Source organism: Mustelus asterias, chromosome 18 (assembly GCF_964213995.1).
Source record: "Mustelus asterias chromosome 18, sMusAst1.hap1.1, whole genome shotgun sequence".
Taxonomy (NCBI): Eukaryota; Metazoa; Chordata; class Chondrichthyes; order Carcharhiniformes; family Triakidae; genus Mustelus; species Mustelus asterias.
The window spans coordinates 5,213,898-5,241,820 of record NC_135818.1 but is presented as its reverse complement, the minus strand read 5'-3'; the positions used below and the strand labels follow the sequence as shown (position 1 = coordinate 5,241,820).

At 45.5% G+C, this 27,923-nt stretch overlaps 1 protein-coding gene across 3 annotated transcripts in view; it reads left to right on the top strand.

The window, feature by feature from the left end:
- LOC144506920 (formin-like) overlaps window positions 1-27,923 on the top strand; it is a 285,230-nt gene that overhangs the window by 93,276 nt on the left and 164,031 nt on the right. For 2 of the 3 annotated variants that reach the window (XM_078233299.1, XM_078233302.1), the window contains one exon: window positions 25,401-26,317. In XM_078233299.1, the coding sequence (XP_078089425.1) occupies window positions 25,401-26,317 (917 nt within the window). The remainder of the gene's footprint in view (window positions 1-25,400; window positions 26,318-27,923) is intronic. The other variant, XM_078233301.1, reaches the window with a different exon arrangement.

Below are 27,923 nucleotides of genomic sequence, written 5' to 3'. Positions count from 1 at the left end.
GGCTATTGAGTTGGATGATCAGCTGCGATGGTGATGAATGGCAGAGCAGGCTCGAAGGGCCAAATGGCCTCCTCCTGCTGCTATCTTCTATGTTTCTATGCAAAGATATATTATAGCAATTTTCATTTATTAGGCTCATATTTGATGTTTAAGTTTGCTTTTTAGTGTCACAAGTAGGCTTACATTAACACTACAATGAAGTTACTGTGAAAATCCCCCAGTCGCCACACTCCAGCACCTGTTCGGGTACACTGAGGGAGAATTTATCATGGCCAATGCACCTAACCAGCGCATCTTTCAGACTGTGGAAGGAAACCGGAGCCCCCGGAGGAAACCCACACAGACACGGGGAGAACATGCAGACTCCGCACAGACAGCAACCCAAGCCGGGAATTGAACCCGGGTCCCTGGCACTGTGAGGCAGCAGTGCTAACCACTGTGTCGCCCAATGTGGTAAAACATTACAAAGTGCTTCACACACCAACAAAATTTGACACTGCACCATGGAGTGAGATGTGAGGACAGACCACATTGGGTGGCACAGTGGTACAGCACTGCTACCTCACAGCGCCAGGGACCTGGGTTCAATTCCCGGCTTGGGTCACTGTCTGTGCGGAGTTTGTACATTCTCCCCGTGTCTGCGTGGGTTTCCTCCGGGTGCTCCGGTTTCCTCCCACAGTCTGAAAGACGTGCTGGTTAGGTGCATTGGCCGTGCTAAATTCTCCCTCAGTGTACCTGAACAGGCGCCGGAATGTGGTGACTAGGGGATTTCCACAGTAACCTCATCCAGAGTACAGGGTCAACGCAGGGTTCAATAGCTTTATTCGAAATAAAAATATGGTTTTCTGACTCACTGCGAATAATGTGATCAGAAATCTGCCCATATTATAGAGAGATTTACACACATTTGCTTCTGTACTGTGGACTGCAGTGGATTTTATTTCATGGAAGAAAAGTATTTAACACTATAAATGGGATTGGGTGGGAGGTCAAGTGGGAGGTCAACCTCTGTTGGAAGAGTCAGTGAAGACAAGGTGGGCCGAATGGCGTCCTTCTACACTGTAGGGATGCCATGATGGAAGCTGAGGGGGCAGAGCTGAGCTGTTATCCTCATGCATTGCCCATCGCTTTTTTTTGGGGTCTTACGGGGATAGGTCAAGGGGTGGACCTCGGTAAGACACTCTGAGAGTTGGTGCAGATTCGATGGACCGAATGGCCTCTTTTGCACTGTATGGATTCAATGGGTGAGGACTTCAGTTGGCCTATGGGCAAGCAGTTGCCCGATGCCTCTCCACTTCACTGGTAAAGTACCCAAGGGGGTGGGGGGGTTAGCCATCAGCTGTGTGTGATGCCATGCAACCCAATTTTATGACACCCCCTGCCCAGCCTGTGAACTTGGCCCCATGCGGGAGGGGATGGTTGTAAAATTCTGGCTGGATTCCATCATGTTACAAGAGATTTAGCATAGCACGCTGAGACATTTATTTTTAAATGCCATATAAATGTTGACAGAATACGGATATTAGTCTGTGATGCCGATACAGCTACAGCAGATGTAGAAACACCAGACTTAATTCCAGTAGATGGAAAACCAACTGATTTGAACTGGGGAAATTGAATTGGAAGTCTCATCCTATCTGTTGCCAGCCGTGGGAATTGTACATGCAATGAGTTTGGACAGTTCCAGTCTGGTTTGTAATGGGCATGAGTTCATAGGACAAAGCTGCTTATAATTTGGCAAGATTGTTTTCTGGTCATCGTGCTGCGATGCTGCGATTGGAGAGCTGCGATCTGTGTTTTTGAAGCTGTTAAGCTTCTGCATTCTTCTGGGGATGGGCTGATAGGCTTTCTGTGGCAAGTTCTTGTCTGTACGGAGCCTATTTAATGGAGGGATAGGAAAATCTGCTCCACCTTCAACCCTTTAAGAATTAAGTGGAGGCGGGCGCTTTAAGGTAAGCATCTACACATGGGGTTATACACTTCCTGCAATAGGGGAGGTCAAGATGTTGCCATTTATCTTAGAAAAGTTGGGATTTGAGATGGAAGATTGGATCTGTTAGCTTTCTGCTTATCCTTTGCAATAATCCTAGTTGGAGGGTGGGGATAGCAGATGAAGCTTTCGCTCTCCAACTCTCTCGCTAAGGACATGTCTAGACCCTGCTTGTTTTACCCAGCATGCTACCAGACAGGCCCAGTTGGTAGCATGCCTGCTAAAATCAGGAAAGATTGCCAACCTGGGCTTTCTCAAAGCTTCAAGCTGTAAGAGACACAAGCGCATTGTCTCTAAAGGCATGGATTATCTTAAGTTGGGACGGCACGGTGGCACAGTGGTTTATTTCGACATTACCTATTAGTTTTGAACATCTACCAATCTGCATTGTGTGGTTTATAAACCTAGAAGAAGCAATGGGTGGCACAGTGGCACAGTGGTTAGCACTGCTGCCTCACAATGCCTGGGATCCGGGTTCGAATCCCGGCTTGAGTCACTGTCTGTGTGGAGTCTGCACATTCTCCCCATGTCTGTGTGGGTTTCCTCCGGGTGCTCCGGTTTCCTCCTACAGTCCGAAAGACATGCTGGTTAAGTGCATTGGCCATGCTAAATTCTCTCTCAGTGTACCCGATTAGGTGCTGGAGTGTGGCGACGAGGGGATTTTCACAGTAACTTCATTGCAGTGTTAATGTAAGCCTGCTTGTCACACTAACAAATAAACTTTGAACTTTAATCACCGCCAAAACTTCCATTTCAAACTGCAGTTCCTACTGAAATGATGGGGCGATTAGAATCAGTGGGCGGGAGGTTGTGGAGTGCGGGGCGGGGGGTGGGGGGCAGAGTTGCAGGGGAGGACGGGACGCTCAGCAGCAAGGACCAGGAAGAGGTCTCGGCACATCCCACCACTTCCTGACGCCGATCGCTCAGTCGGTCACTGAACAAGGGACCCCCTGCGGAAGTCCACATACAAGCATGCACAGTTTACGTGGCCCGCTCCCTGTGTGGTGAGTCCCCCTGCCATGGGGCTATTTAATGAACATTAATTGGCATTATGGCGGGAAGGTCAGATTAAATCTCCTCTCCCCAAAATTCGCCATGAGAGATAGCGCAGGATTCCACCCAAGGTTCCATTAAGATCATTTGACACAGATATCTGTTGTATATTAGCTGGTGGCATTGTTACTTTAAGAGCTGATCACATGATTTGATGGTGATGTCAGTAGGGTGTTTGCACAGGATGTTGTTTTACTTTCAGTTTGTGCTCCGTGAACAGCACTTCAATAAAACCTGTTGTGTGTTAGTTTGAATATCGGTGTGTAAAACCCACAATCCCTAACACGGTTAGGACATTACAATGTACAACTCAGTTCCTTTTAGCACAATGCATTTAACTGCTTCATACAACAATATAGAAAGTAAACTTTTCAATTAGCGCAATAGTTGTGTGTGGACAAGCTAATGTCCATCTTGTTTTTGCCCCCGACATTTATAAATAGCTCTATAAGATTACATATCTAAACCACACAGCCGCTGTACCCTTTGATATGGTTCTCGATCCTGTTATTGAGGGCACAGCCAGCAAAGATTAAGCATCATTCTGAAGCAAACTTGCCTGTCAGTTCAATAATACAGCCATCAAAAACACATTGTTACTTTGGTGTATCATTTTTTTTCTCACTCACACTGAAATTACACTTAAAAATAGTTTCGGCTTGATCAGATTCCAAAGCGTTGATGTTTCTTCAGATACTGAAAGACTGCTTGGTTTAATAAACAGACTTATTTGGAAACATCCCACAAGGAACTATTCTGGATTTGGCATCAGCTTTGCCAGATACTTATATCTGGCATTTCAATGATTTTTCGGGATGAAAGGAGACTTTGGGCGGGAGGGGGTCTGATCAAAGGATGCTTTGGCTGTGCCAAATTTAGGCACAGACTCAGCGGCACGGTAGCACAGTGGTTAGCACTGCTGCCTCACAGCACCAGGGATCCGGGTTCAATTCCCAGCTTGGGCCACTGTCTGTGTGGAGTCTGCACGTTCTCTCCATGTCTGTGTGGGTTTCCTCCGGGTGCTCCGGTTTCCTCCTGAAAGACGTGCTGGTTAGGTGCATTGGCCATGCTAAATTCTCCCTCAGTGTACCTGAACAGGCGCCGGAGTGTAGCAACTAGGGAATTTTCACAGTAACTTCATTGCAGTGTTAATGTAATCCTACTTGTGACACTAATAAATAAACTTTAACTTTAATTTTTTTGCCAGCAAGGAGTGTATTTGGTAAAGTTTAACTCAAGCGCTAAATAAACTATGGCCGGAAGAACTTCACCATTCGCGCCGGTGGGATTTTCCCATCCCGTCGCAGTGAATGGAGATTTGGCTGGGCGCCAAATTCTCCGACCTCGCTGCAGCGGGAGTGAGGCATGAATGGTCGGCAAGATCGCGCCCCATGTTTTAAATTTCAAAGCTTCTTCTGCAGTGTCTTCTGGTCTTCAGAGATTTGCAGGCATTGGGATCTTTTTGGGGGTTCCAATGCCACACAAGACAGACAACTGGCATGATCTCTGGGAAGTGGCCAATTAGGACGCAGCCTCTGCGTTCGCTTTCCAACTAAAGATGGCTGGTGGTGTTTCCAAGGTACACAGGAGACCATATCACAAGCAATAGTGTTGGCCGCGTGGCAGCCCTGCTGGGCAAGGCGGGTGCTGGGGAGTGCGAGGCTGCCTCAATGTGGATACAACCTAGCCCGCTTGATGAACATTTACACATGGGGAAGAGCCACAGCTCTGATGACCATCAGTATAGAGGGAAACCCTTCCATGGGAATGGTGAATGGCCCAGGGTGTGCAGCCTTTGGGATCATGCAGATCAATGATGATGATAAAGGTCGTAATTGTCCTATCTCTGAGAGGATGACAGGTCTATTTCTAATTTGAATGATAATTAGATGCAAAGCATTGATCTTTTAGAATTGCTGGAAAGGAAACGTAGGCCGCATGTACTTCTGAGGCTGCGTAAGGCTCTGGTCAGACCCCATTTGGAGTATTGTGAGCAGTTTTGGGCCCCATATCTAAGGAAGGATGTGCTGGCCTTGGAAAGGGTCCAGAGGAGGTTCACAAGAATGATCCCAGAAATGAAGAGCTTGTCATATAAGGAATGGTTGAGGACTCTGGGCCTGTACTCGTTGGAGTTTAGAAGGATGAGGGGGGATCTTATTGAAACTGACAGGATACTGCGAGGCCTGGATAGAGTGAGTATGGAGAAGATGTTTCCACTGGTAGGAAAAACTAGAACCAGAGGGCACAACCTCAGGCTAAAGGGACCATCCTTTAAAACAGAGATGAGGAGGAATTTCTTCAGCCAGAGAGTGGTGAATTTGTGGAACTCTTTGCCACAGAAGGCTGTGGAGGCCAAGTCTTTAAGACAGAGATAGATAGGTTCTTGATTAATAAGGGGATCAGGGGTTATGGGGAAAAGGCAGGAGAATGGGGATGAGAAAAATATCAGCCATGATTGAATGGCGGGGCAGACTCGATGGGTCAAGTGGTCTAATTCTGCTCCTATGTCTTATGGTGTTATGGTCTAATTCCCCAACCTCGTCCGCAACTGGGATTTTCGACTGCTGCAGGAAACAGAGATTTGGCTAAGTGCCAAACTCTTCATTCTCGCTGGCAGCTGTAGTGGGGTTTACGAGATTGTACCAGTCTCGGTAAGAGAAGAATCCCAATCCCTCTAAATCGCCCATCTACACTATTCTGTTAATACATTTTCAGTAATCCTGAGCATCATTTGTTCACAAGAATGTATCTTCTTCTTGAACCCAGTTGAGTTTTCTTGTGCCAGAACCCACACTGAAGGTCTGTTCCACATTTACCACCACCTATATAAGCATTTTTTTAAATCCCTCCTGCCTTTCCTTTTGTTGCCTGTACATCAAATAGCTTCAGTTTTGTGCATGGCGGAAAAGGTTATTTGCGTCCATTGCGTCCGTACCTTTTAGAACTTTAAACACCTCTATCATAATCTATCTCAATTCAGGACAGAAAAGACACAAGATCGTTAATCTCTCCTCATGCATCATTGCATTAAGTTATGGAATCAGCTCCTTTCTGTACTCACTCCAATAACTTGAGTATCCCTTTTGAAATAGACCAAAGTTGCACGCAACCCTCCAGATGTGGTCTCACCAGAGCCAAATACAAGTTAAAAATTACTTCTCCGGTTTTCTATCCTTGGTTTTGCATCCCAACATTCTGTGCGCTATTTTTTTAAAAACAGCCTGCAAGTACCACTGTTGATTTAATGAGGTATCCACCAAAATGCAAAGATTTCACCCCTGTTTTGCTGCCTCAGATACAGCCTTACCCCACCTCGACCATACCAAATTTTACAACCCGACATTTAATTGGCTGACATTTTTGCGTTAGTAATTGTAATGACTTCACTCAGGCCATTGAGGTTGGCCTATTGGAGTGATGAACTTCCTGATTAAGGAGTCAATTGATGGGCCAATCAGGGAATCTTGTCGTTGTATTTAACCGGGCGTGTCAGTTCCTCTGGCACTCCCGGAGGTAGACTGCTGACTGCTAGCACTCTGTGTACAGCTGTTGGAATTATAAATAAAGGGATTTTGGTGAAGGGACTTCTGCCTCCAAAGACTTATTACAGTAATGATGGCAGAACCATCAGTATTCATCATTACTCCTCTGAAGTTGACAGATTTTTCTGGAATCCGCACATGTCCAGGGAATGCAGAACTTGCTGCTGGTGTTTCTACTTTTCTCCAGACAGTATGATATCGGGGTTCCCCCAGAATGCAATCGACTGCACTGATGAAAACTTCCATCGTTAGGCTATATCCTCCCACTTGAAGCACCCTTGAAAAATGTGCACCTTGTCGGAGGGGTGGATTCGGATTTTTAACAGCATGCTAAACTTGTAATTACTGCTGAACAACCTCTCTGGCCCTGAAAAATAAATTTTGAGGGGCGATGTTACCGGCTTGTCATGCCAGAGGTCAGGAGCTGAGTGGCCAAGGTGGAACCACATCTGGAAGGTTGCGTGCAACTTTGGTCTAAGGCAACTAAGCGTCAGTGAGCAGGTTATTGCTGATAAAGTGCCGTTTGAAAGCACGTTGGTGAGCACTTCCATCATTTGACTGATTATTGAGAGTAGGCTGATTGGCCATGATGGATTTGTCCTGCTTTTTGTGTAAAGGACATACCAGGCCAATTATTTCACCTTCCTGGGTAGATACCAATGTTGAGGCTTTATGGAAACAGCTAGTTCTGGAGCACAAAGTCTTCAGTATTACTGTTTGAGTGTTGTCAGGGCCTTTGTAGTATCCAGCACCTTCAGCCGTTCTGGAGTGGAGTTGCAATCGTCTGATGATAAAGAAGGTGAAAGAGGGTTGATGTATGTTTTGTGGTCGTTGTTTGTGATCTGAAATCACTTGGGAAATGTTCCTTCACAGTTTATACATCTGTTTACATTGGAGCCCATAATCAGCGTTAAAACACAAGTGCACCTGTGCCCTATCTCCCTGACAGTCGTCCCACCAAAAGTTGCCAAGTTCCAGCCCAGCCTCCCACCAGAGCCCATTCTCCACCCTGCCAGAATGAAAGTTAACTCCCCCCCTCTCCACCCCTGCTGGAACTTTACCAGCTGCAGGTAATGCAAACAAAACCTCTGCAAAACCCCAGAGGAGGGACATCTGGTGCCGACCTCACATCCTGCGCTAAAGGCCTTTGGTGGGCCTGCCAAACGCTCCAACCCACAAGGGCAATAGGAGAAACATTCGACTTAATTCAACAGTGATACATCAAGAATCATAGAATCTACAGTGCAGGGAGGCCATTTGGTCCATCGAGTCTGCACCGACCACAATCCCACCCAGGCCCTCTCGCCATAACCCCATGCATTTACTCTAGCTAGTCTCCCTAACATTAAGGGGCAATTTAGCATGGCCAATCAACCCAACCCGCACATCTTTGGACTGTGGGAGGAAACCGGAGCACCTGGAGGAAACCCATGCAGACATGCGGAGAATGTGCGAACTCCACACAGACAGTTACCCGAGGCCAGAATCGCCATGAGGCAGCAGTGCTAACCCACTGTACCACTGTCGCCGTACAAGACAGGCAGCAGGGAATTGGTGTCCATTTTGCACATCACCAATCCTGCAACCTCTTTGCTTCTTTAAATTACCTCTCTGCCTCCACGCATATATACACCCAGATAGGGACAGTGCTATTGGAATGTCCTCTGTTACTTTTAGTGGAAAATTATGGAGTTGGCACTGGAGCCATTTACTGAGTAGGAGCAGAACTGAGAGAGAAATTTCCGTTTACAATCGGAACATGGAATTTGCTGAAAAGCTTTGAACAAGATAAATCTGCCAGCAACAAATTGCAAGGCTAAGAGAGAAAGATTCATGATTTGGAAATCATAAAATTCAGGAAACTCCAAGTTATCTACTAAACTTCATGGAAATTAATCTAAGTCTTTTTTTTAGATGTAGAATTGCAACAATAACTACTTAGACCTTATTACTTTGGTCATTTTTTTCCCCATCAGTTCTTGCTTCTATTTGTTTCCCAATTCATAGAATCATAGAATCCCTACGGTGCAGAAGAGACCATTCGGCCCATCGAGTCTGCACCGACCACAATCCCATAACTCCATAACCCAATGCATTTACCCGAGCTAGTCCCCCTGACACTGAGGGGCAATTTAGCATGGTCAATCCTAACCCGCACATCTTTGGACAGTGGGAGAAAACCAGAGCACTCGGAGGAAATCCACGCAGACACGAATCCCTACAGTGCAGAAGGAGGCCATTCGGCCCATCCAGTCTGCACCGACCACAGTCCCAGGCCCCATTCCCGTATCCCCACATATTTACGCTGCTAAACCCCTGACACTAAGGGGCAATTTAGCCTGACCAATCAAACTAACCGGCACATCTTTGGACTGTGGGAGGAAACCGGAGCATCCGGAGGAAACCCACGCAGACACGGGGAGAATGTTCAGACTTCACACAGACAGTCACCTAAGGCCGGAATTGAACCCGGGTCCCTGGCGCTGTGAGGCAGCAGTGCTAACCACTGTTTCTTCTACAAGTTTAAAGTTGATGGGATAAGAAATTCCCGTGCGTTTAATGTGACAGTATATTCTGATATGAGTTCTGACATGAGAACAATTTCCATTGAGAATTTCACAAAGAAAGGAACATTAGGTGCAAAAGTGAAATCTAATTGTGTGTTTTTATAGTTTATACTTCAGGCAAAATTAACTTAAATGCCAAATATTTGAATTATTTAAGCCACACATGTAACTCAATTAAACTCACAATGTATTCTAGTATTTCTGAAATGGTGTCGCTAAGATTAGTAAATATTGGTGACTTAGGAAAGATATTTAAAAAGAATGGTGAATGTTGGTGACTTAGGAATGATATGAGGAAGAAAGCTATTTCAGCAACAAGGCATTCAAATAAATTATTACCAAAGTTAAGTTTAATATGGCTGTAGGTGCCAGTTGAAAATTACCTGATTATGCATGTTAAAATTGTTTTCAGGTTTGAAGTGAAATAACTACTTTTTGGAGCTAATGGTGTCCAGATGTAAACTGTTTCTTCTGATACAAGGACATTGCCATTAAACTGCACCCCTGCTTGATACTGCACAGATGCCATCCATAATAACCATTTAACGAATGGTTAGAAACGCTTGCTTTAGTTAAAATTAATATTACGTGATGGGAAAGAAATTGCGCAAACGTGTTTGACATTGGTTTACTTATTTTGAAACTTACAAACCTATTCTTTTTGTGTTGGACAGAAGGAGTTAGTTGAGCCTTACTTTTCTATCACTTGCAAGCCAATTTCATTTATATGTGAGCATCAGTAAAGACTTTTAATTCTAAGAACCAGAACAAGTTAAAGAGCTTAATATCACCAAATATCAAATTCCTCTCTTCCTGCTGCATGCACCTATTGTCGAGTATTATTGAGTAGAGGTGTAAACTATTTTCTAAATGGGGATATCTGAAGCACAAAGGGCCTTGGGCGGCCGGGTCCAAGACCCTCTTAAGGTTAACTTGCAGGTTCAGTTGGCAGTAAGGGAGGCAAATTCAATGTTAGCATTCATTTTTAGAGGGCTAGAATACAAGAGCAGGGATGTACTGCTGAGGCTGTGTAAGACTCTGGTCAAATCCCATTTGGAATATTGTGAGCAGTTTTGGGCCCCATATCTAAGGAAGGATGTGCTGGCTTTGGAGGGGGTCCAGAGGAGGTTTACAAGAATGTTTCTAGCAATGAAGGGTTTGTCACATGAGGAGGGTTGAGGAGTCTGAGTCTACACTCAATGGGGTTAGAAGTATGAGGGGAAATCTAATTGAAACTTACAGAATACTGAGAGGCCTGAATAGAATGGACTTGTAGAGGATGTTTCCACTAGTGGGAACTCGAGGGCACAACCTCAGAGTGAAGGGACTTGTGGTAAACCACTGTTATCTGTTATCTGTGGTGGTTAACCACTGTAGTTAGTATTTCTCATTATCTGTATGTGTGGCACATCCCTGTCGGTTCCGCCCAAGTCTCCTCCCCCTGGTCTGGGTATAAAGGCGGTGGCTCCACCCCCCTTGCTCTCAGTTCAGACCCGATCACCGACAGGGATGGCTCCAAGTTCTTGCCAATAAAAGCCTGTTTGTCTTGCTCTCAACTAGTCTCGGCTCGATTGATAGTGCATCAGGACTCTCCTTTAAAACTGAGATGAGGAGGAATTTCTTCAGCCAGAGGGTGGTGAATCTGTGGAACTCATTGCCACAGAGAAGGCCAGGCCATTGAGTGTATTTAAGACAGAGATAGATAGGTTCTTGATCAATAAGGGGATCAAGGGTTACAGGGAAAAGGCAGGAGAATGGGGATGAGAATCATATCAGCCATGATTGAATGGTGGAGCAGACGCGATGGGCCAAATGGCCTAATTCTGCTCCTATATCTTATGGTCTTATGGAGTATCTCAACTGCTCATGAACCATGAGTAAATTTTCTGTTCTGCCATACTTGGCAGAACAAAGAAGAATGTGGAAGAATGTAAAACAAATCAATTCCTTGTTACCTAATAATGAAATGTTTGAATTCTATTGTCATATAAATGTTTTCTTTAAACATTGAAGACCTTTTGTTCAACTAAACAGTTCCTAAAAGACGTATTTACTATATTTTTGGAATGAATATTTCACAATCATAATTCACAATCAACGTCTTATTAAAAAGCTTATTGTAAGCATTTGTTTATAATACATATGAGACAATTTTGAATACTTCAAGTTCTAAATATTAAAGCACCACACGGTGCATTAGTCACCACGTAGCAACAAGTTTAAGATCAACTTAGAACTCAGCCATTGGCTTCACCTTCTCAATCCACCTTTTTAAAAATTCATTCATCGGATGTGGGCATCGTTGGTCGGGCCAACGTTTAAATGCCCGTCATTGTTGTGAGTTTGGAGTCACATGTAGGGTAAGGACAGTAGATTTCCTTTCCTAAAGGACATTAGTGAACCAGATGGGTTTTTACGACAATGATTTCATGGTAAGCATTAGACTTTTAATTCCAGATTTTTTTTTATTGAATTCAAATTCCACCATCTGCTGTGGTGGGATTCGAGCCCAGGTCCCCAGAACATTACCCTGGGTCTCTGGATTACTAATCTAGTGACAACACCACTGCCTCCTAGTGGAAAAACAAAAGACTTGCTGTAACTCACAGAACTCATGGCTTTAACTTAGTGCGTTTCTGCACTTTTTTGATTTGTTCTTTCAAATTTCCGAAGTTAGATTCAGTTGTTGTTGCTACCTTTATTGTTCTAATGAAAACCTTGCAATATGACAACTTCCGCCCTTCCTGCTGCATTGAAACTTATTGCCTGTTTGCCAATCAACCCTCTTCACTTCCACCATTTCATCTTGTTTCGAGTTGTTCTGTTAATCACAGCTTATCTGATTCCCAAGGCAGCACGGTGGCACAGTGGTTAGCACTGCTGCCTCACAGCGCCAGGGACCCGGGTTCAATTCAGCCTCGGGTCACTGTCTGTGTGGAGTTTGTGCGTTCTCCCCGTGACTGCGTGGGTTTCTGCCGGATGCTCCGGTTTCCTCCCACAGTCCAAAGATGTGTGGGTCAGCTTGATTGGCCATGCTAAATTGCCCTTTATTGTCAGGGAGATTATCAGGGTAAATATATGGGGATAGGGCTTGGGTAGGATTGTGGTCGGTGCAGACTCGATGGGCCAAATGGCCTCCTTCTGCACTGTAGGGTTTCTATGATTCTAATTATCAACATATTGGGAGTGTATTCAAATAAGAAACATAAATGTTAAATTATAAACTATAGTCAGGCTGATACAGCTTTGTGAACTAATGTAGCAAGTTTCAGCATCTGTGCCCCTGTTTTGTAGCACTACGAATGCCATTCCTAATGCCATCTGGAATCCCTGCAGTGCAGAGGGAGGCCATTCAGCCCACCGAGTCTGCACCAACTCTTATCCTGGCTTACCCCATAACCCCACATATTTACCCCACTAATCCCCCTAACCTACACATCTTTGGACACTAAGAGGCAACTTAGCATGGCCAATCCGCCTAACTTTCTTTGGACTGTGGGAGGAAACCGAAGCACCCGGAGGAAACCCATGCAGACACGGGGAGAACGTGCAAACTCCACACAGACAGTGACCCGAGGCCGCAATTGAACCCGTGTCCCCGGTGCTGTGAGACAGCGGTGCTAACCTCTGTGCCACCGTGCCGCCCTGCAGTCATTCTCGTGTGAGCAAGGCTGGTCACCATTTTAGTGAGTGTTTTAACATTTATGCAGGAATCCTCTGCCGGGAGTATGCATAATAGGGCAGATCGTGGCACCAACATGCTGATTTGATGCCAACATTGCCATTTTGGATCTCAGCACTCCAGCTAATGCCCCTTCAACAGGCATAGCTGACCATGTGTTCAGCATCAGGAAGAATTCAGTGCTATTTAAAGGGATCATCAACTACTTTGAGGTTTAATTGTTCATAGATGTCTTCCATGATTGATTCTGGCTGCTGATGTGATTGTAGGAATGTTTGCTACTTTCTTAAGAGTTTATTATAATCCACTGGGAGTAGTGTATGCTGAAGGATTGTGTCCAACCTCAGAATTCTGCAGCCTCCACTTGCTCCCAGGTGTAGGTGCTGTAGTCTGCACTACTTGTGAACCACAAGATGTCAAGGAGAATAAGTAGAGGCAGTGCAAAGCAGGCCAGACTGCTAGAAGCTGGAGGAGGAGGAGGAGGAGGGACAAAGGGCTCCCAGCAGGAAGCGATACCTGCCCAGTATGTTCAGGGAAGAATCCTACTGTTGGAACCTCCGCGAAGGACAGTGTGTCAGATGTCTTTGCTTTGGTGAGGACAGTCTCTGAAATCTATCACCATTGTGATAGATTGTGACAAAGGGTCATCTGGACTCGAAACATCAGCTCTTTTCTCTCCTTACAGATGCTGCCAGACCTGCTGAGATTTTCCAGCATTTTCTCTTTTGGTTTCAGATTCCAGCATCCGCAGTAATTTGCTTTTATCCTGGGTGGGATTGTGGTCAATGCAGACTCGCTGGGCCGAACGGCCTCCTTCTGCACTATAGGGATTCTGTGATTCTATAGGATACTGTGCTGCCTGCATTCGAAACAAAGAATGTGGATTAATTTCACATCCTGGTCCCCAAGCCTGTTTTTTAAAAAAGAACAATACAGCACAGGAGCAGGCCCTTCGGCCCACCAAGCCTGCGCCATTACGTAGAAATCATAGAATCATAGAAACTCTACAGTGCAGAAAGAGGCCATTTGGCCCATTGAGTCTGCACCGACCACAATCCCACCCAGGCCCTACCCCCATATCCTTACATATTTTACCCGCTAATCCACGCATCTCGGGACACTAAGGGGCAATTTTAGCATGGCCAATCAACCTAACCCGCACATCTTTGGACTGTGGGAGGAAACCGGAGCACCCGGAGGAAACCCACGCAGACACGAGGAGAATGTGCAAACTCCACACCGACAGTGATCCAAGCTGGGAATCGAACCCAGGTCCCTGGAGCTGTGAAGCAGCAGTGCTAACCACTGTGCTACCGTGCCGCCCAGTGGTTTCTTGCCTTCTGTTCGCCTCCCGTTCATGTGTCTATCAAGATAAGCCTTGAACGTTACTAACATGTCTGCTTCCACCACCTCCACTGGCAGTGCCTTCCTGGCACTCACCACCCTCTGTGTGAAAAACCTCCCCTTAACTTACCACCCCTCACCTTAAACCTGTGCCCTCTTGTAGTTTCTCTTTTAGGAGCTATCAACTATTTAGAGTTGTAGAGTTATAGAGCAATACAGCATGGAAACAGGCCCTTCGGCCCAACTGGTCCATGCTTGCAAGGTGCCCTCCCAGCTAGTCCCAATTGCCCGCATTTGGCCCATATCCCTCTAATCCTTTCCCATCCACGTACTTATCCAAATACTTTTAAAATGTTGCTATTGTACCAGCGTCAACCACTTTCTCTGGCAGCTCATTCCATATACGCACCACCCTCTGCGTGAAGATGTTGTCCCTCAGGTCCCTTTTAAATCTTTCCCCTCTCACCTTCAACCTATGCCCCCTAGTTTTCAATTCCCCTTCCCTGGGGAAAAGAGTGTGTGCTTTCATCCTATCGATGCTCCTCATGATTTTATACACCTCAATAAGGTCACCCCTCATTTTCCCACATTCCAACGAATAAAGTCCTTTCCCCCTCTTTGAATTAGTATTTACCTTTATTATATCTTGCATTCATGCGTTGCATGTTTACAAACATGTGGACAGAGAGTGATTTTACGCATGCATTGATATTCATTATTCAGCATGACTTCCCTTCGCAAACTTAGTTTTCTCCCTCATTCCCCACTTAAGTTATTCTTTTCTTCTGAGTGCAAGTTACAAAGCACGAGGCGATAATGTGTATAAAACAACAGCACCCCTTCACACAATGCCATAACTAATAATAAGGACATTTATTCCTTTCCAATTAGATAATAGGTTAGACGGACTTGGATAGGGAGCAGCTGTTCCCCTTAGTTGAAGGGTCAGTCACGAGGGGACACAGGTTCAAGGTGAGGGGCAGGAGGTTTAGGGGGGATGTGAGGAAAAACCATTTTACCCAGAGGGTGGTGACGGTCTGGAATGCGCTGCCTGGGAGGGTGGTGGAGGCGGGATGCCTCACATCCTTTAAAAAGTACCTGGATGAGCACTTGGCACATCAGAACATTCAGGGCTATGGGCCAAGTGCTGGTAAATGGGATTAGGTGGAAGATCAGGTGTTTATTGAGTGTCAGTGCAGACTCGATGGGCTGAAGGGCCTCTTCTGCACTGTATGATTCTATGATTCTAATGGAAACAACTGTCGTGCAACAAGTTGGATGGTGAGAATTATTCAAAATTCTACTGACTAACTAAAAATATTTACCTCTGTAAAGTCAGTGAACCTTCCTTCATTCTTCCTTACTCATTTTTATTATTCATGTATAATCAGAAATATCTGGCTGACTGCAGATTAATTTAACTGGTGGCTATTTTCAATAGTATATAGTGGTGGCTTCTCGAACAGCACAGTGGAAAAATAGGTACTGTACAGCACGGAACTAATCATTCAGACAGGGAGGGACCAAATTCAAGGGCTGGTCACTGCTGGGCTTCCCTGAACACAGCTAGGGGGCAGTAGGAACTGTGCCGGTGTATGAATCTTGATCATTAATGTGATAATAAGATTGGCACAGCGACATTGTCTCCCAGGATAATCAAGTTAGCTAAAACTCATCATAAAGCTTCTTCACATGATGCAGAGCCCCCTCCATGAGCTACAAAAACCATACCTGATAACGAGTCACTGACTCCAAGAGTTGAGAGAAAAAGGATCAAAACTGGAGGAAAAGAATCAAAAATATGTATATGTAAATATGGATGTTAGTATGACCTAAAAATGAACTACCTGTACCGATCTTAGTAAACCATAATCCCAATTAGACTACTGTATGATTAAGAACTCTGAGGCATCCAAATGGATGTACACACACACACAAACAGACACACACACACACACACACAAACAGACAGTCTGAGGTCACGTATCAACCGACCCAAGAACAGCTTCTTCCCTCCTGCCTTCAGGCTTTTGAATGGACCTACCTCGCATTAAGTTGATCTTTGCCTACACCCTAGCTATGCCTGTAACACTACATTCTGCACTCTCCCCTTTCCTTCTCTACCTACCGGTTGATACCGGGGATGAGGGGTGTAGCTTATGAGGAGAGATTAAACAGATTGGGTCTGTACTCGTTGGAGTTTAGAAGGATGAGGGGTGATCTTATAGAGACATATAAGATAATGAAGGGGCTGGATAGGGTAGAGGTGGAGAGATTCTTTCCACTTAGAAGGGAAACCAGAACTAGAGGGCACAGCCTCAAAATAAAGGGGGGCCGGTGCAGAACAGAGTTGAGGGGGAACTTCTTCTCTCAGAGGGTGGGTAGTGAATCTCTGGAATTCTCTGCCCATTGAAGTGGTGGAGGCTTCCTCGTTGAATATGTTTAAATCACGGGGAGATAGTTTTCAGATCGATAAGGGAATTAGGGATATGGGGAGCAGGCGGGTAAGTGGAACTGATTCGCTTCAGATCAGCCATGATCTTGTTGAATGGCGGGGCAGGCTCGAAGGGCCAGATGGCCTACTCCTGCTCCTATTTCTTATGTTCTTATGTTCTTATGTACGGAATGCTTTGTCTGTATAGCGCGCAAGAAACAATACTTTTCGCTGTATGCTCATACATGTGACAATAATAAATCAAATCAAATCAAATATACACACAGAAACAAACTTTGAAAAACACATACACATGGCAACACACATGCAAATACACACTGAAACACCCACGCACAAATGCACATGTATAGACACACAGGGATACACGCACATACATACATACTGGTAATTATTTTCAAAGTTTATTTCTTAGTGTTACAGGTAGGCTTACACTTACTTCCGGCGCCTGTTCGGGTACACTGAGGATAGATTTAGCATGGCCAATGCACCTAACCAGCACATAGTTCGGACTGTGGGAGGAAACCGGAGCACCCGGAGGAAACCCACGCAGACACGGGGAAAACGTGCAGACTCCGCACAGACAGTGACCCAAGCCGGGAATCGAACCCGGGTCCCTGGCGCTGTGAGGCAGCAGTGCTAACCACTGTGCCACTACCCTTTCAAATCAGATGGAGAATATAAGTTTTAAAATCAATGAAATTTTAGACTTTGATATCTGAGAGGTTGGAATTCTCTGGCTGTCCTGCCAGAGTGAACTGCGCGCTGTCTCCCACTGCCGAGAAAACAGCTGAGGGGAGATGGAGAACCTCACCCAAAGAATCTTTCCCTCATATGTGAATGCCATTGGCACTGAACCAGGCAAGTTCAAAGGTTTACAGCTGGTTGCTCTCAGCCAAGTCGCCAAGAAAGATCTAATAATTGGCAGCTATTTTCTTTGATGGGATGTAGGCATCGCCAACATTTGTTACCCATTCTTAATTACCCTTGAACTGAGCATTTTGCTGGGCCATTTCAGCACAGATCTATGGGGCTGGAGTCACACGTAGGTAAGGACAGCAGATTTCCCTCCCTATAGGGCATTGGTGAACCAGATGGGTTTTTACAACAATTGCTGATAGTTGCCATGGTCACTGTTCTCAATTTCAGATTTATCGAGTGAATTTACATTCCATCAGTGGCTGTAGTGGGATTTGAACCCATATTCCCAGAGCTTTAGTCCAGACCTCTAGATTGGTAGCCATGTGATTTTACCACCATGCCACCATCTACCCCGATTGTCTCAACGTTAAGGTTACATTAGATTTTAGCCTTCCCTCCCTGTTGAAGTGGGTTACAAAATCCTTTTATAGCTGGCCCGATCTGCAGCTAATTGGGACACTCCTACAACAGGTGGCTAGTTTCCTCTGGCAGGTTACCACCCAAAGGATGGGGAGGAAAATTGAACTAATCCCTGACCCCTGGAAAGGCTGGAGACAAATGGGAGTTCATTAAAACACACACACACACACACACACACACACACACACACACACACACACACACACACACACACAACGTACACACACACACACACACACACACACAACGTACACACACACACACACACAACGTACACACACACACAACGTACACACACACACACACACAACGTATACACACACAACGTATACACACACACACACACCACGTATACACACACAACGTATACACACACACACACACACACAACGTATACACACACAACATATACACACACACACAACGTATACACACACAACATATACACACACACACAACGTATACACACACACACACCATATACACACACACACAACGTATACACACACACACAACGTATACACACACACAACGTATACACACACACACACACAACGTATACACACACACACACACCGTATACACACACACACACACAACGTAAACACACACACACACAACGTATACACACACACACACACAACGTATACACACACACACACACCGTATACACACACACACACACAACGTAAACACACACACACACAACGTATACACACACACACACACCGTATACACACACACACACACACACAACGTATACACACACACACACACAACGTATACACACACACACACACCGTATACACACACACACACACACACACCGTATACACACACACACCGTACACACACACACACACACAACGTATACACACACACACAACGTATACACACACACACCCACCGTATACACACACACACACACCCACACACCGTATACACACACACACACACCCACACACCGTATACACACACACACACACACACCGTATACACACACACGCACACACACACACACAACGTATACACACACACACACACACACACACACACCGTATACACACACACACACACACACACAAAATACTGCTATAATGCCTGGAATGATATATTGATATATGTGATGATAGATTTTCTGCATTTTGACAAAAACCACCCCATCCATTGACTCTGTCTACACTTCCGGCTGCCTCAGAAAAGCAGCCAGCATAACCAAGGGCCCCACGCACCCTGGACATTCTCTCTTCCACCTTCCATCGGGAAAAAGATACAAAAGTCTGAGGTCACCAACCGACTCAAGAACAGCTTCTTCCCTGTTGCTGTCAGACTTTTGAATGGACCTATCTCGCATTAAGATGATCTTTCTCTACACTCTAGCTACTGTAACACTACATTCTGGACCTGCTCCTTTCCTTCTTCCCTATGAACTCTACGAACAAAATGGTTTTGTCTGTATAGCATGCAAGAAACAATACTTTTCATTATATCCCAATGGGCGGCACGGTGGCACAGTGATTAGCACTGCTGCCTCACAGCTCCAGGGACCCGGGTTCAATTTTCGGCTTGGGTCACTGTCTGTGCGGAGTCTGCACGTTCTCCCTGTGTCTGCATGGGTTTCCTCTGCATGCCTCGGTTTCCTCCCACAGTCCAAAGATGTGCAGGTCAGGTGGATTGGCCGTGCTAAACTGCCCCTGAGCATCCCAGGATGAGTTGATTAGAGGGATTAGCAGGTTGATTATGTTGAGTTACGGGACCAGGGCCTAAATTGGATTGTTGTTGGTGCAGACTCGATGGGTCAAATGGCTTCCCTCAGCACTGTGGGGATTCTATGAAATTCTATTTTCTATATGACAATAAATCAAATCAAATCAAAAACACCAAAAAATGCAGGTCCTGTACTGTATGTTTTACAACAGAAGTTGTTTGTAAATCATTGTCTGATATATCGTTTTGAAATCTTTGTAAAGCATTTGCAGAGTGAGCCATAAAAATTTACTACAGGGAGAGATCCTACAAACTCTAAATTCAGCAATAGAAAATAGTGTCACCAGTAGGCTGACATTAACACTGCAATGAGGTTACTGTGAAAATCCCCTAGTTGCCACACTCAGGCGCTGTTCGGGTACATTGAGGGAGAATTTCACACGGCCAATGCACCCTAACCAGCACGTCTTTCAGACTGTGGGAGGAAACCGGAGCATCTGGAGCAAGACACAGGGTGAATGTGCAGACTCTGCACAGAAAGTGACCCAAGCCGGGAATCGAACCTGGGTCCCTGGCGCTGTCATAGAATCTCTACAGTGCAAAAGGAGGCCATTCAACCCAGCACTGACCACAATCCCACCCAGGCCTATTCTCATAACCCCATATATTTACCCTGCTAATCCCCCTGACACTAAAGGTCAATTTATCATGGCCAATCAACCTAACCCACACATCTTTGGACTGTGGAGGGGAAACTGGAGCACCCGGAGGAAACGCACTCAGATACGAGGAGAGCGTGCAAACTCCACACAGACAGTCACCCAAAGCCAGGAATCGAACCCAGGTCCCTGGTGCTGTGAGGCATGATGTGGAGATGCCGGCGTTGGACTGGGGTAAGCGCAGTAAGAAGTCTCACAACACCAGGTTAAAGTCCAACAGGTTTATTTGGCAGCACGAGCTTTCGGAGTCTCGCTCCTTCATCAGATGAGTGAAGGAGTTTGAGACTCCGAAAGCTTGTGCTGCCAAATAAACCTGTTGGACTTTAACCTGGTGTTGTGAGACTTCTTACTGTGCTGTGAGGCAGCAGTGCTAACCACTGTGCTACCGTGCCTTAGGATGTGTTTCAGAGGACAGAGTACAGAGAAAAATATAAACTATTTAAAGAAATGTATAAAGATATAGTGACACAGTGCTTTTATAGTTGTAGGGCAAGTGACCTCCATCTTTCCTACCAATGCCCTCTCCTTCCCTGAATAGCTGAAGATCTTCATGACTAAATTTGGCAATTCTAATGGATCCTGGCCACAGATCTGCGTGCGACCACTAAGTGGCGTAGTATGTTAATGCACCGGTATGTTAAAGCGCCTCCATTGCCTCCTGTGTTCCACATATTTTTTAAATTAAACTCACTAATGGCCCAAATCACTCCTTAAATATTATCCAAATCACCAAAAAAGACTTGTAAAAGATCACTTTCCTATATAACTCTTTACTTCCTTTGAAATTATAATCCAATGTAAGCCGTGCAGTGATGTCACCCCTGTCACGGGGATTACACAAGGAGCTGATGTGTGAACTGGATTCAGTTTTGAAAAGGATGCATTTCACTTCTAATTCTTCTAACCTTCAGTGAAATCCTGGAAGACAAACCACACAGTGGACAGCATGAAAATCAGTCGGGTTCAACTCAAATGCAGCAGTATTTAAAAATGTGAAAAATAAATCTTTATATAATGATCTGGGTGTGTCGATTAAAAATCACCCACTGCAATTTAAACATGTGTCCTGATTTTATGGTGCTTTGCCTCACAGAACGGAGCGGTAATGATAATTATTTCTTGAAGAACAGGTTCAGAGATTCGATAGAATGATACAGAGCAGAGGAATCCCATTTATTCTGTTTTGCCTGTGCTTACTCTTTCGTCAAGCTATTCAATTAACCCTATTCTAAAGTCTTTTTCCTAAAATATAAGATATAGGAGTAGAATTAGGCCATTCAGCCCATCGAGTCCACTCTGCCATTCGATCGTGGCTGATATGCTCCTCATCCCCATTTTCCTGCCTTCTCCCCATAACCCTTCAACCCGTTACCAATTAAAAATCTGTCTAACTCCTCCTTCAATTTACTCACTGTCCCAACATCCACCGCACTTTGGGGTAGCGAATTCCACAGATTCACAACCCTTTGGGAGAAGTAGTTTCTCCTCAACTCTGTTTTAAATTTGCTGCCCCTTATCCTGAGACTATAACCTCTCGTCCTAGAATGTCCCACAAGAGGAAGCATCCGCTCAACGTCTACTTTATCCAGACCTTTTATCATCTTGTGTACCTCAATTTGATCTCCCCTCATTCTTCTAAATTCCAGAGAGAATCGGCCTAAACTGTTCAATCTCTCTTCGTACAACAAACCCCTCATCTCTGGAATCAATCTAGTGAACTCCTCTGAACTGCCTCCAATGCCACTACATCTTGACTCATGAACAAGGACACCCAGATCCCTCTGCACCGGAGCACCCCGAAATCTCTCCCCTTTTAGATAATAAGTCGCCTTCCTATTTTTCTGACCAAAATGCATGACCTCACACTTATCCACGTTAAACTCTATCTGCCACATTTTGGCCCACTCTCCTAACCTATCTATATCCATTTGTAAGGTTCTTATTTCCTCATTACTGTCTTAGGCATTACTGCCTATTTTTGTGTCATCTGCAAATTTTAGCTTAACCGGGGATAGGTAAGTGGCAGTCTCTCATATTGAACTTGTGGCCTTATGGCTGCTTCCCTGAGCACCTGTACGTCCTTGCACTCTGCACCCCATGGTCAGTATAGCTCTGCATTTCGGCACCTCCCATCTGTAGAGATAATCTCCCAGCGGGTTTATGAAAATTTTAAGGAATTCTACGGACAACTCTATAGCTTTGTCACCAGGAGTGCAGTAAATTGACATATTGCTGGAATATAAGGGTATCTGGTGTAGCAAGGGTTAATGTGGGACCAGGACACCATGTACCACCCACAGTGAGCTATAAAGAGATACATCATCTGAGACTAGACAGAGACCTGTGTAGAAGCAAGCATGGAGTTAACTTGTAGCTTGGGCTGTACCTATATATAAATATGTGTGTATATATATATATATATATCTGTGTACATAGTTTTGTGTTATCCATAAACACCTAGGGAGTCAATCTTACCTTCTCATCGTACCAGTCGCTAGGTGGGCTGAGGCAGTTAGATCGCATGAGAGGTGAAAACTTGGGTTCACACCAGTTTTCTCACCTCTTGCGCCTTACCGGGCCCAGAATTCCGGCAACGAGGCTGATCTCAATATTTAAATCCATGGTAATATAGATTTAAATATTATTAGTGAGGCCGGGACAGAATCATTGAGGCCCCCTGGGAGGTCCAGTAGGTCCCCCTTGGATGGTGCCAGCCTGATGCTGCCAGCCTGGTACGCTGGTACTGCCTACCAGGCACTGGGGGAAGGGCCTAAGGGTAGGGCGGGGGAGGGGAAGGTGATCGACCGGGCTGGGGGAGGGGGAGGGGAGGATGCAAAGCTTCCCTCAAGGGCTTCTTTTCCACTTCAGGTGTGCCCCCTCCCCATCCCCACCCACCAATGCCTGTCCCTCATGGGTGCCCCCTCTCCCCGCCTTTCGCCCCACCATCTCCATCAAGATCCTCGGCCCATTCTCTCCAACCCCATTGGACATCACCTCACACCCCCCTCCCACACTGAGCTGATCCCGGATTCCTTGACTCATACGCTGGGGACTGATTTTAACCCCAGTCGCGGCCACTGCTGACACTGGCCCTGCTGAGATGACACAGCTGCCAGCCAATCAGATCAGATCACTTGATATCTGAGGGGGGGACTTCTGCTCGGGTGCAAGTCCAGTCTCCAGGCAATTAACACTCCTGGGAGAATAAGGTGACTGTGGGACAGCTGATATCGGCAGGTATATGTCCACAGACGACTGATCAGGGTGTGACAGAGCAGGAATCCCAATATCTGGAAAGCCCCTGCCCCTTAAATTTGAAATCACAGTCTCACCTTTCCTCCTCACTATCTGTATTTCCTTTTCTCTGTTGCTTCCTCCTCAGTGGTTAGCACGGCTGCCTCTCAGCGCCGGGGACCTGGGTTCGATTCCCGATTAGGTCACTGTCTGTGCGGAGTCTGCACATTCTCCCCGTGTCTGTGTGGGTTTCCTCCGGGTGCTCCGGTTTCCTCCCACAGTCCGGAAGACGTGCTGGTTAGATACATTGGCCGTGCTAAATTCTCCCTCAGTGTCCCCGAACAGGCGCCGGAGTGTGGCGACTAGGGGATTTTCACAGTAACTTCATTGCAGTGTTAATGTAAGCCTACTTGTGACTACTAAATGAACTTTAACAGCAGTACGGTTGCAAATTGTACAAAATGTGGACCTTAAAATGAAGCTAGATATGAAGCAAGCAAAATACAATTTAGACAATTTCTCTTCCATGTTGACCCTGTTTTTATATATCCCACACATGTATTGTCTCGATGCAAAAGACCTCTTTTCCCTCCACCCACCCCCCTCCTCCCACACCAAGCCACCTGCCTCTTATTCTTAAGTTTGCTACATCTTTGCTGCAATCTCTCCCAGCTACAATTTAATATCTAACACATTTCCCTCTTTTTAGTTCTGATGAAGAGTCATACGGACTAGAAACATTCACTTGGTTTTCTTCCCCTACCGATGCTTGTTGAGTTTTTCCAGCATTCTCTGCTTTTCTTATCGATATAAAGCAAACCGCTTCCCAAAGAAAGGACATTTCCAATCCTGATTGTAAAAAAATATATAATGTATTTGGCAGCAGTGCTGCCAGGACTTTGTCTGGCATTGCTAAAATGAGCCCTGTCCTTGCAAGCTGCTTCAGGGTCACCACACTGAGGAGGATTCATGCCTTGACCCAGTAAAACTATATTGAGGACAACTTAGTTGCAATTTTTTTTTCATTCATTCGTGAGACATGGGCGTCGCTGGCTGGCCAGCATTTATTGCCCATCCCTAGTTGCCCTTGAGAAGGTGGTGGTGAGCTGCCTTCTTGAATCGCTGCAGTCCACGTGCTGTGGGTTGACCCACAATGCCGTTAGGAAGGGAATTCCAGGATTTTGACCCAGCGACTGCGAAGGAACGGTGATATATTTCCAAGTCAGGATGGTGTGTGGCTTAGAGGGGAACTTGCAGATGGTGGTGTTCCCCAGGTATCTGTTGCCCTTATCCTTCTAGATGGAAGTAGTCATGGCTTTGGAAGGTGCTGTTTAAGGATCTTTGGTGAATTGCTGTGGTGCATCTTGTAGACAGTACACACTGCCGCTACGGAGTGTCGGTGGTGGAGGAAGTGGATGTTTGTGGATGTGGTGCCAATCAAGTGGGCTGCTTTGTCCTGGATGGTGTCAAGCTTCTTGAGTGTTGTTGGAGCTGCACCATCCAGGCAAGTGGGGAGTATTCCATCACACTCCTGACTTGTGCCTTATAAATGGTGGATAGGCTTTGGGGAGTCAGGAGCTGAGTTAGTTGCCGCAGGATTCCTAGTCTCTGACCTGCTCTTGTAACCACTGTGTTTATGTGGCAAAAAACTTAAAAATAAAAATGTGAAATATAGCTATATAGCAAACCTCTAAAGGACAAAAATAAGCCATGATATGCTTCGATCCCTGTAGTGAATGAATGTTAATTAGTATACTGTTTCCCCACAGAATGACTTTGAGCTGAAACTTTTCCATGTCCGGGGGGAACATGCTGAAGCCTTTGCTAAACTCGAAGAGACTGCCACACAACTGAAAAATCAGTTGCAAAATAAAACAAAAGAGGGTAAATCTGAAACAAGAGACATTGCTGTTTCCACTGCGGATGAAATTGTACCAAAAGCATTTCGCAATGTTTGCATCCAGACTGATAGAGAAACATTCATCCACATTCAAGACGATGGCAAAACCGTCAAAAGCAATCTGACAAGTCCAGGAAAGTTGAATCTTGCAACGCTGAACTTGAATGGTCAGTCAGTCCATTCTCCGCACGCTCTAAAGGGGGAAGCTCTATCTCCCTCACAAACCTCAACCTCACAAGAATCAGAACCTCAGCCTGTTCCACCTCCTTCTGTGTCACCACTGCCTTCAGACCAGTCTCAATGTCCCCTCCCAGGCTGTGGTCCTCCTCCACCTCCAGCTCCTCCTCTTCCAGGCTTTGGACCTCCTCCAGCTCCTCCTCTTCCAGGCTTTGAACCTCCTCCAGCTCCTCCTCTTCCAGGCTTTGGACCTCCTCCAGCTCCTCCTCTTCCAGGCTTTGGACCTCCTCCAGCTCCTCCTCTTCCAGGCTTTGGACCTCCTCCAGCTCCTCCTCTTCCAGGCTTTGGACCTCCTCCAGCTCCTCCTCTTCCAGGCTTTGGACCTCCTCCAGCTCCTCCTCTTCCAGGCTTTGGACCTCCTCCTCCACCTCCCCTCCCAGGCTGTGGACCTCCTCCTCCACCTCCGCCCCCGCCATTTGGAGTTGCTGGAAACCAGTTTTCCCCTCACCCCGGCTTGTCCACAGAGCGACACACAAGGAAACCGATGATAGAACCACGCCGCCCGATGAAGCCCTTGTATTGGACAAGAATCCAGATAAAAGATTCCAGGTAATGTAAATGAATGCTAATTATTTCTACTTCTGCTTTTGTGGTATTCCATTCATATAGCAAATTAGAGCTACATTTACAATGAAATAACTTGAACTTGCTAAATTCATTCAATACTACCTTACTGTGAATCAGATGAAAAGGGAGACATAAAATTATCACCTTAACCACTTTGGCAAATTTTGGCAGAGTTTTGGCAATATTTGGCAGTGCAAAGTGTCCTGTTGTTGTGAAAGTCAGGTTAGGTTGTACAAATACTAAATATTCTGCTCTCTCAGATAACGGACCATGTGGGCAACACAGTGGCACAGTGGTTAGCACTGCTGTTCCACAACGCCAGGGACCCAGGTTCGAGTCCTGGCTCAGGGCACTGTCTGTGCAGAGTCTACATGTTCTCCCCATGTCTTCATAGGTTTCTTCCCACAGTCTGAAAGATTTGATTTGTTATTGTCACATGTATTAAGATACAGTAAAAAATATTGTTTCTTGCTCGCTATATAGACAAAGCATACCGTTCATAGAGAAGGAAAGGAGAGAGTGCAGAATGTAGTGTTACAGTCATAGCTAGGGTATAGAGAAAGATCAATTTCATGCAGGGTAGATCCGTTCAAAAGTCTGATGCCAGCAGGGAAGAAGCTGTTCTTGAGTCGGTTGGTACATGACCTCAGACTTTTGTATCTTTTTCCCGACGGACGAAGGTGGAAAAGAGATTGTCCGGGTGCGTGGGGTCCTTAATTATGCTGGCTGATTTTCTGAGGCAGCGGGAAGTGTAGACAGAGTCAATGGATGGGAGGCTGGTTTGCGTGATGGATTGGGCTACATTCACAACCTTTTGCAATTTTTTGCGGTCTTGGGCAGAGCAGGAGCCATACCAAGCTGTGGTACAACCAGAAAGAATGCTTTCTATGGTGTATCTGAAAAAGTTGGTGAGAGTCATAGCTGACATGCCAAATTTCCTGAGTCTTCTGAGAAAGTAGAGGCATTGGCGGGCTTTCTTAACTATAGTGTCGGTATGGAGGGACCGGGACAGGTTGTTGGTGCTCTGGACACCTAAAAACCTGAAGCTCTCGACCCTTTCTACTTCGTCCCCATTGATGTGGACAGGAGCATGTTCTCCACTACGCTTCCTGAAGTCGATGACAATCTGCTTAGTTTTGTTGACATTGAGGGAGAGATTGTTGTGCTGCTTGAGATGTGCTAGTTAAATGCATTGGCCATGCTAAATTCTCCCTCAATGTACCCAAACAGGCGCCGGACTCTGGCGACGAGTGGATTTCCACAGTAACTTATTGCAGTGTTAATGTAAGCTTACTTGTGACACTAATAAAACAAACTTTAAATGTGATGATAACAAAATCAACCTATAATAATCAACTTTATGTAAGATGAAAGAAACTGGGATGCGATTTCTTTATCACCAGTTTATTCTTTGATTTTAAACTGATGCGACAACAGCAATAAATTAAGCAGCTTTTGTTCCATGGGCTTTGCTCTTACTCTTTGAGTGTTAAACTAGTTGCTTTTCACTGTAGTATACAGGTTCACCTTTTGTCAAAACAGTGTTAATTTTATTAACTCCAGGCTACCACCTAAGGCATTAACTGTA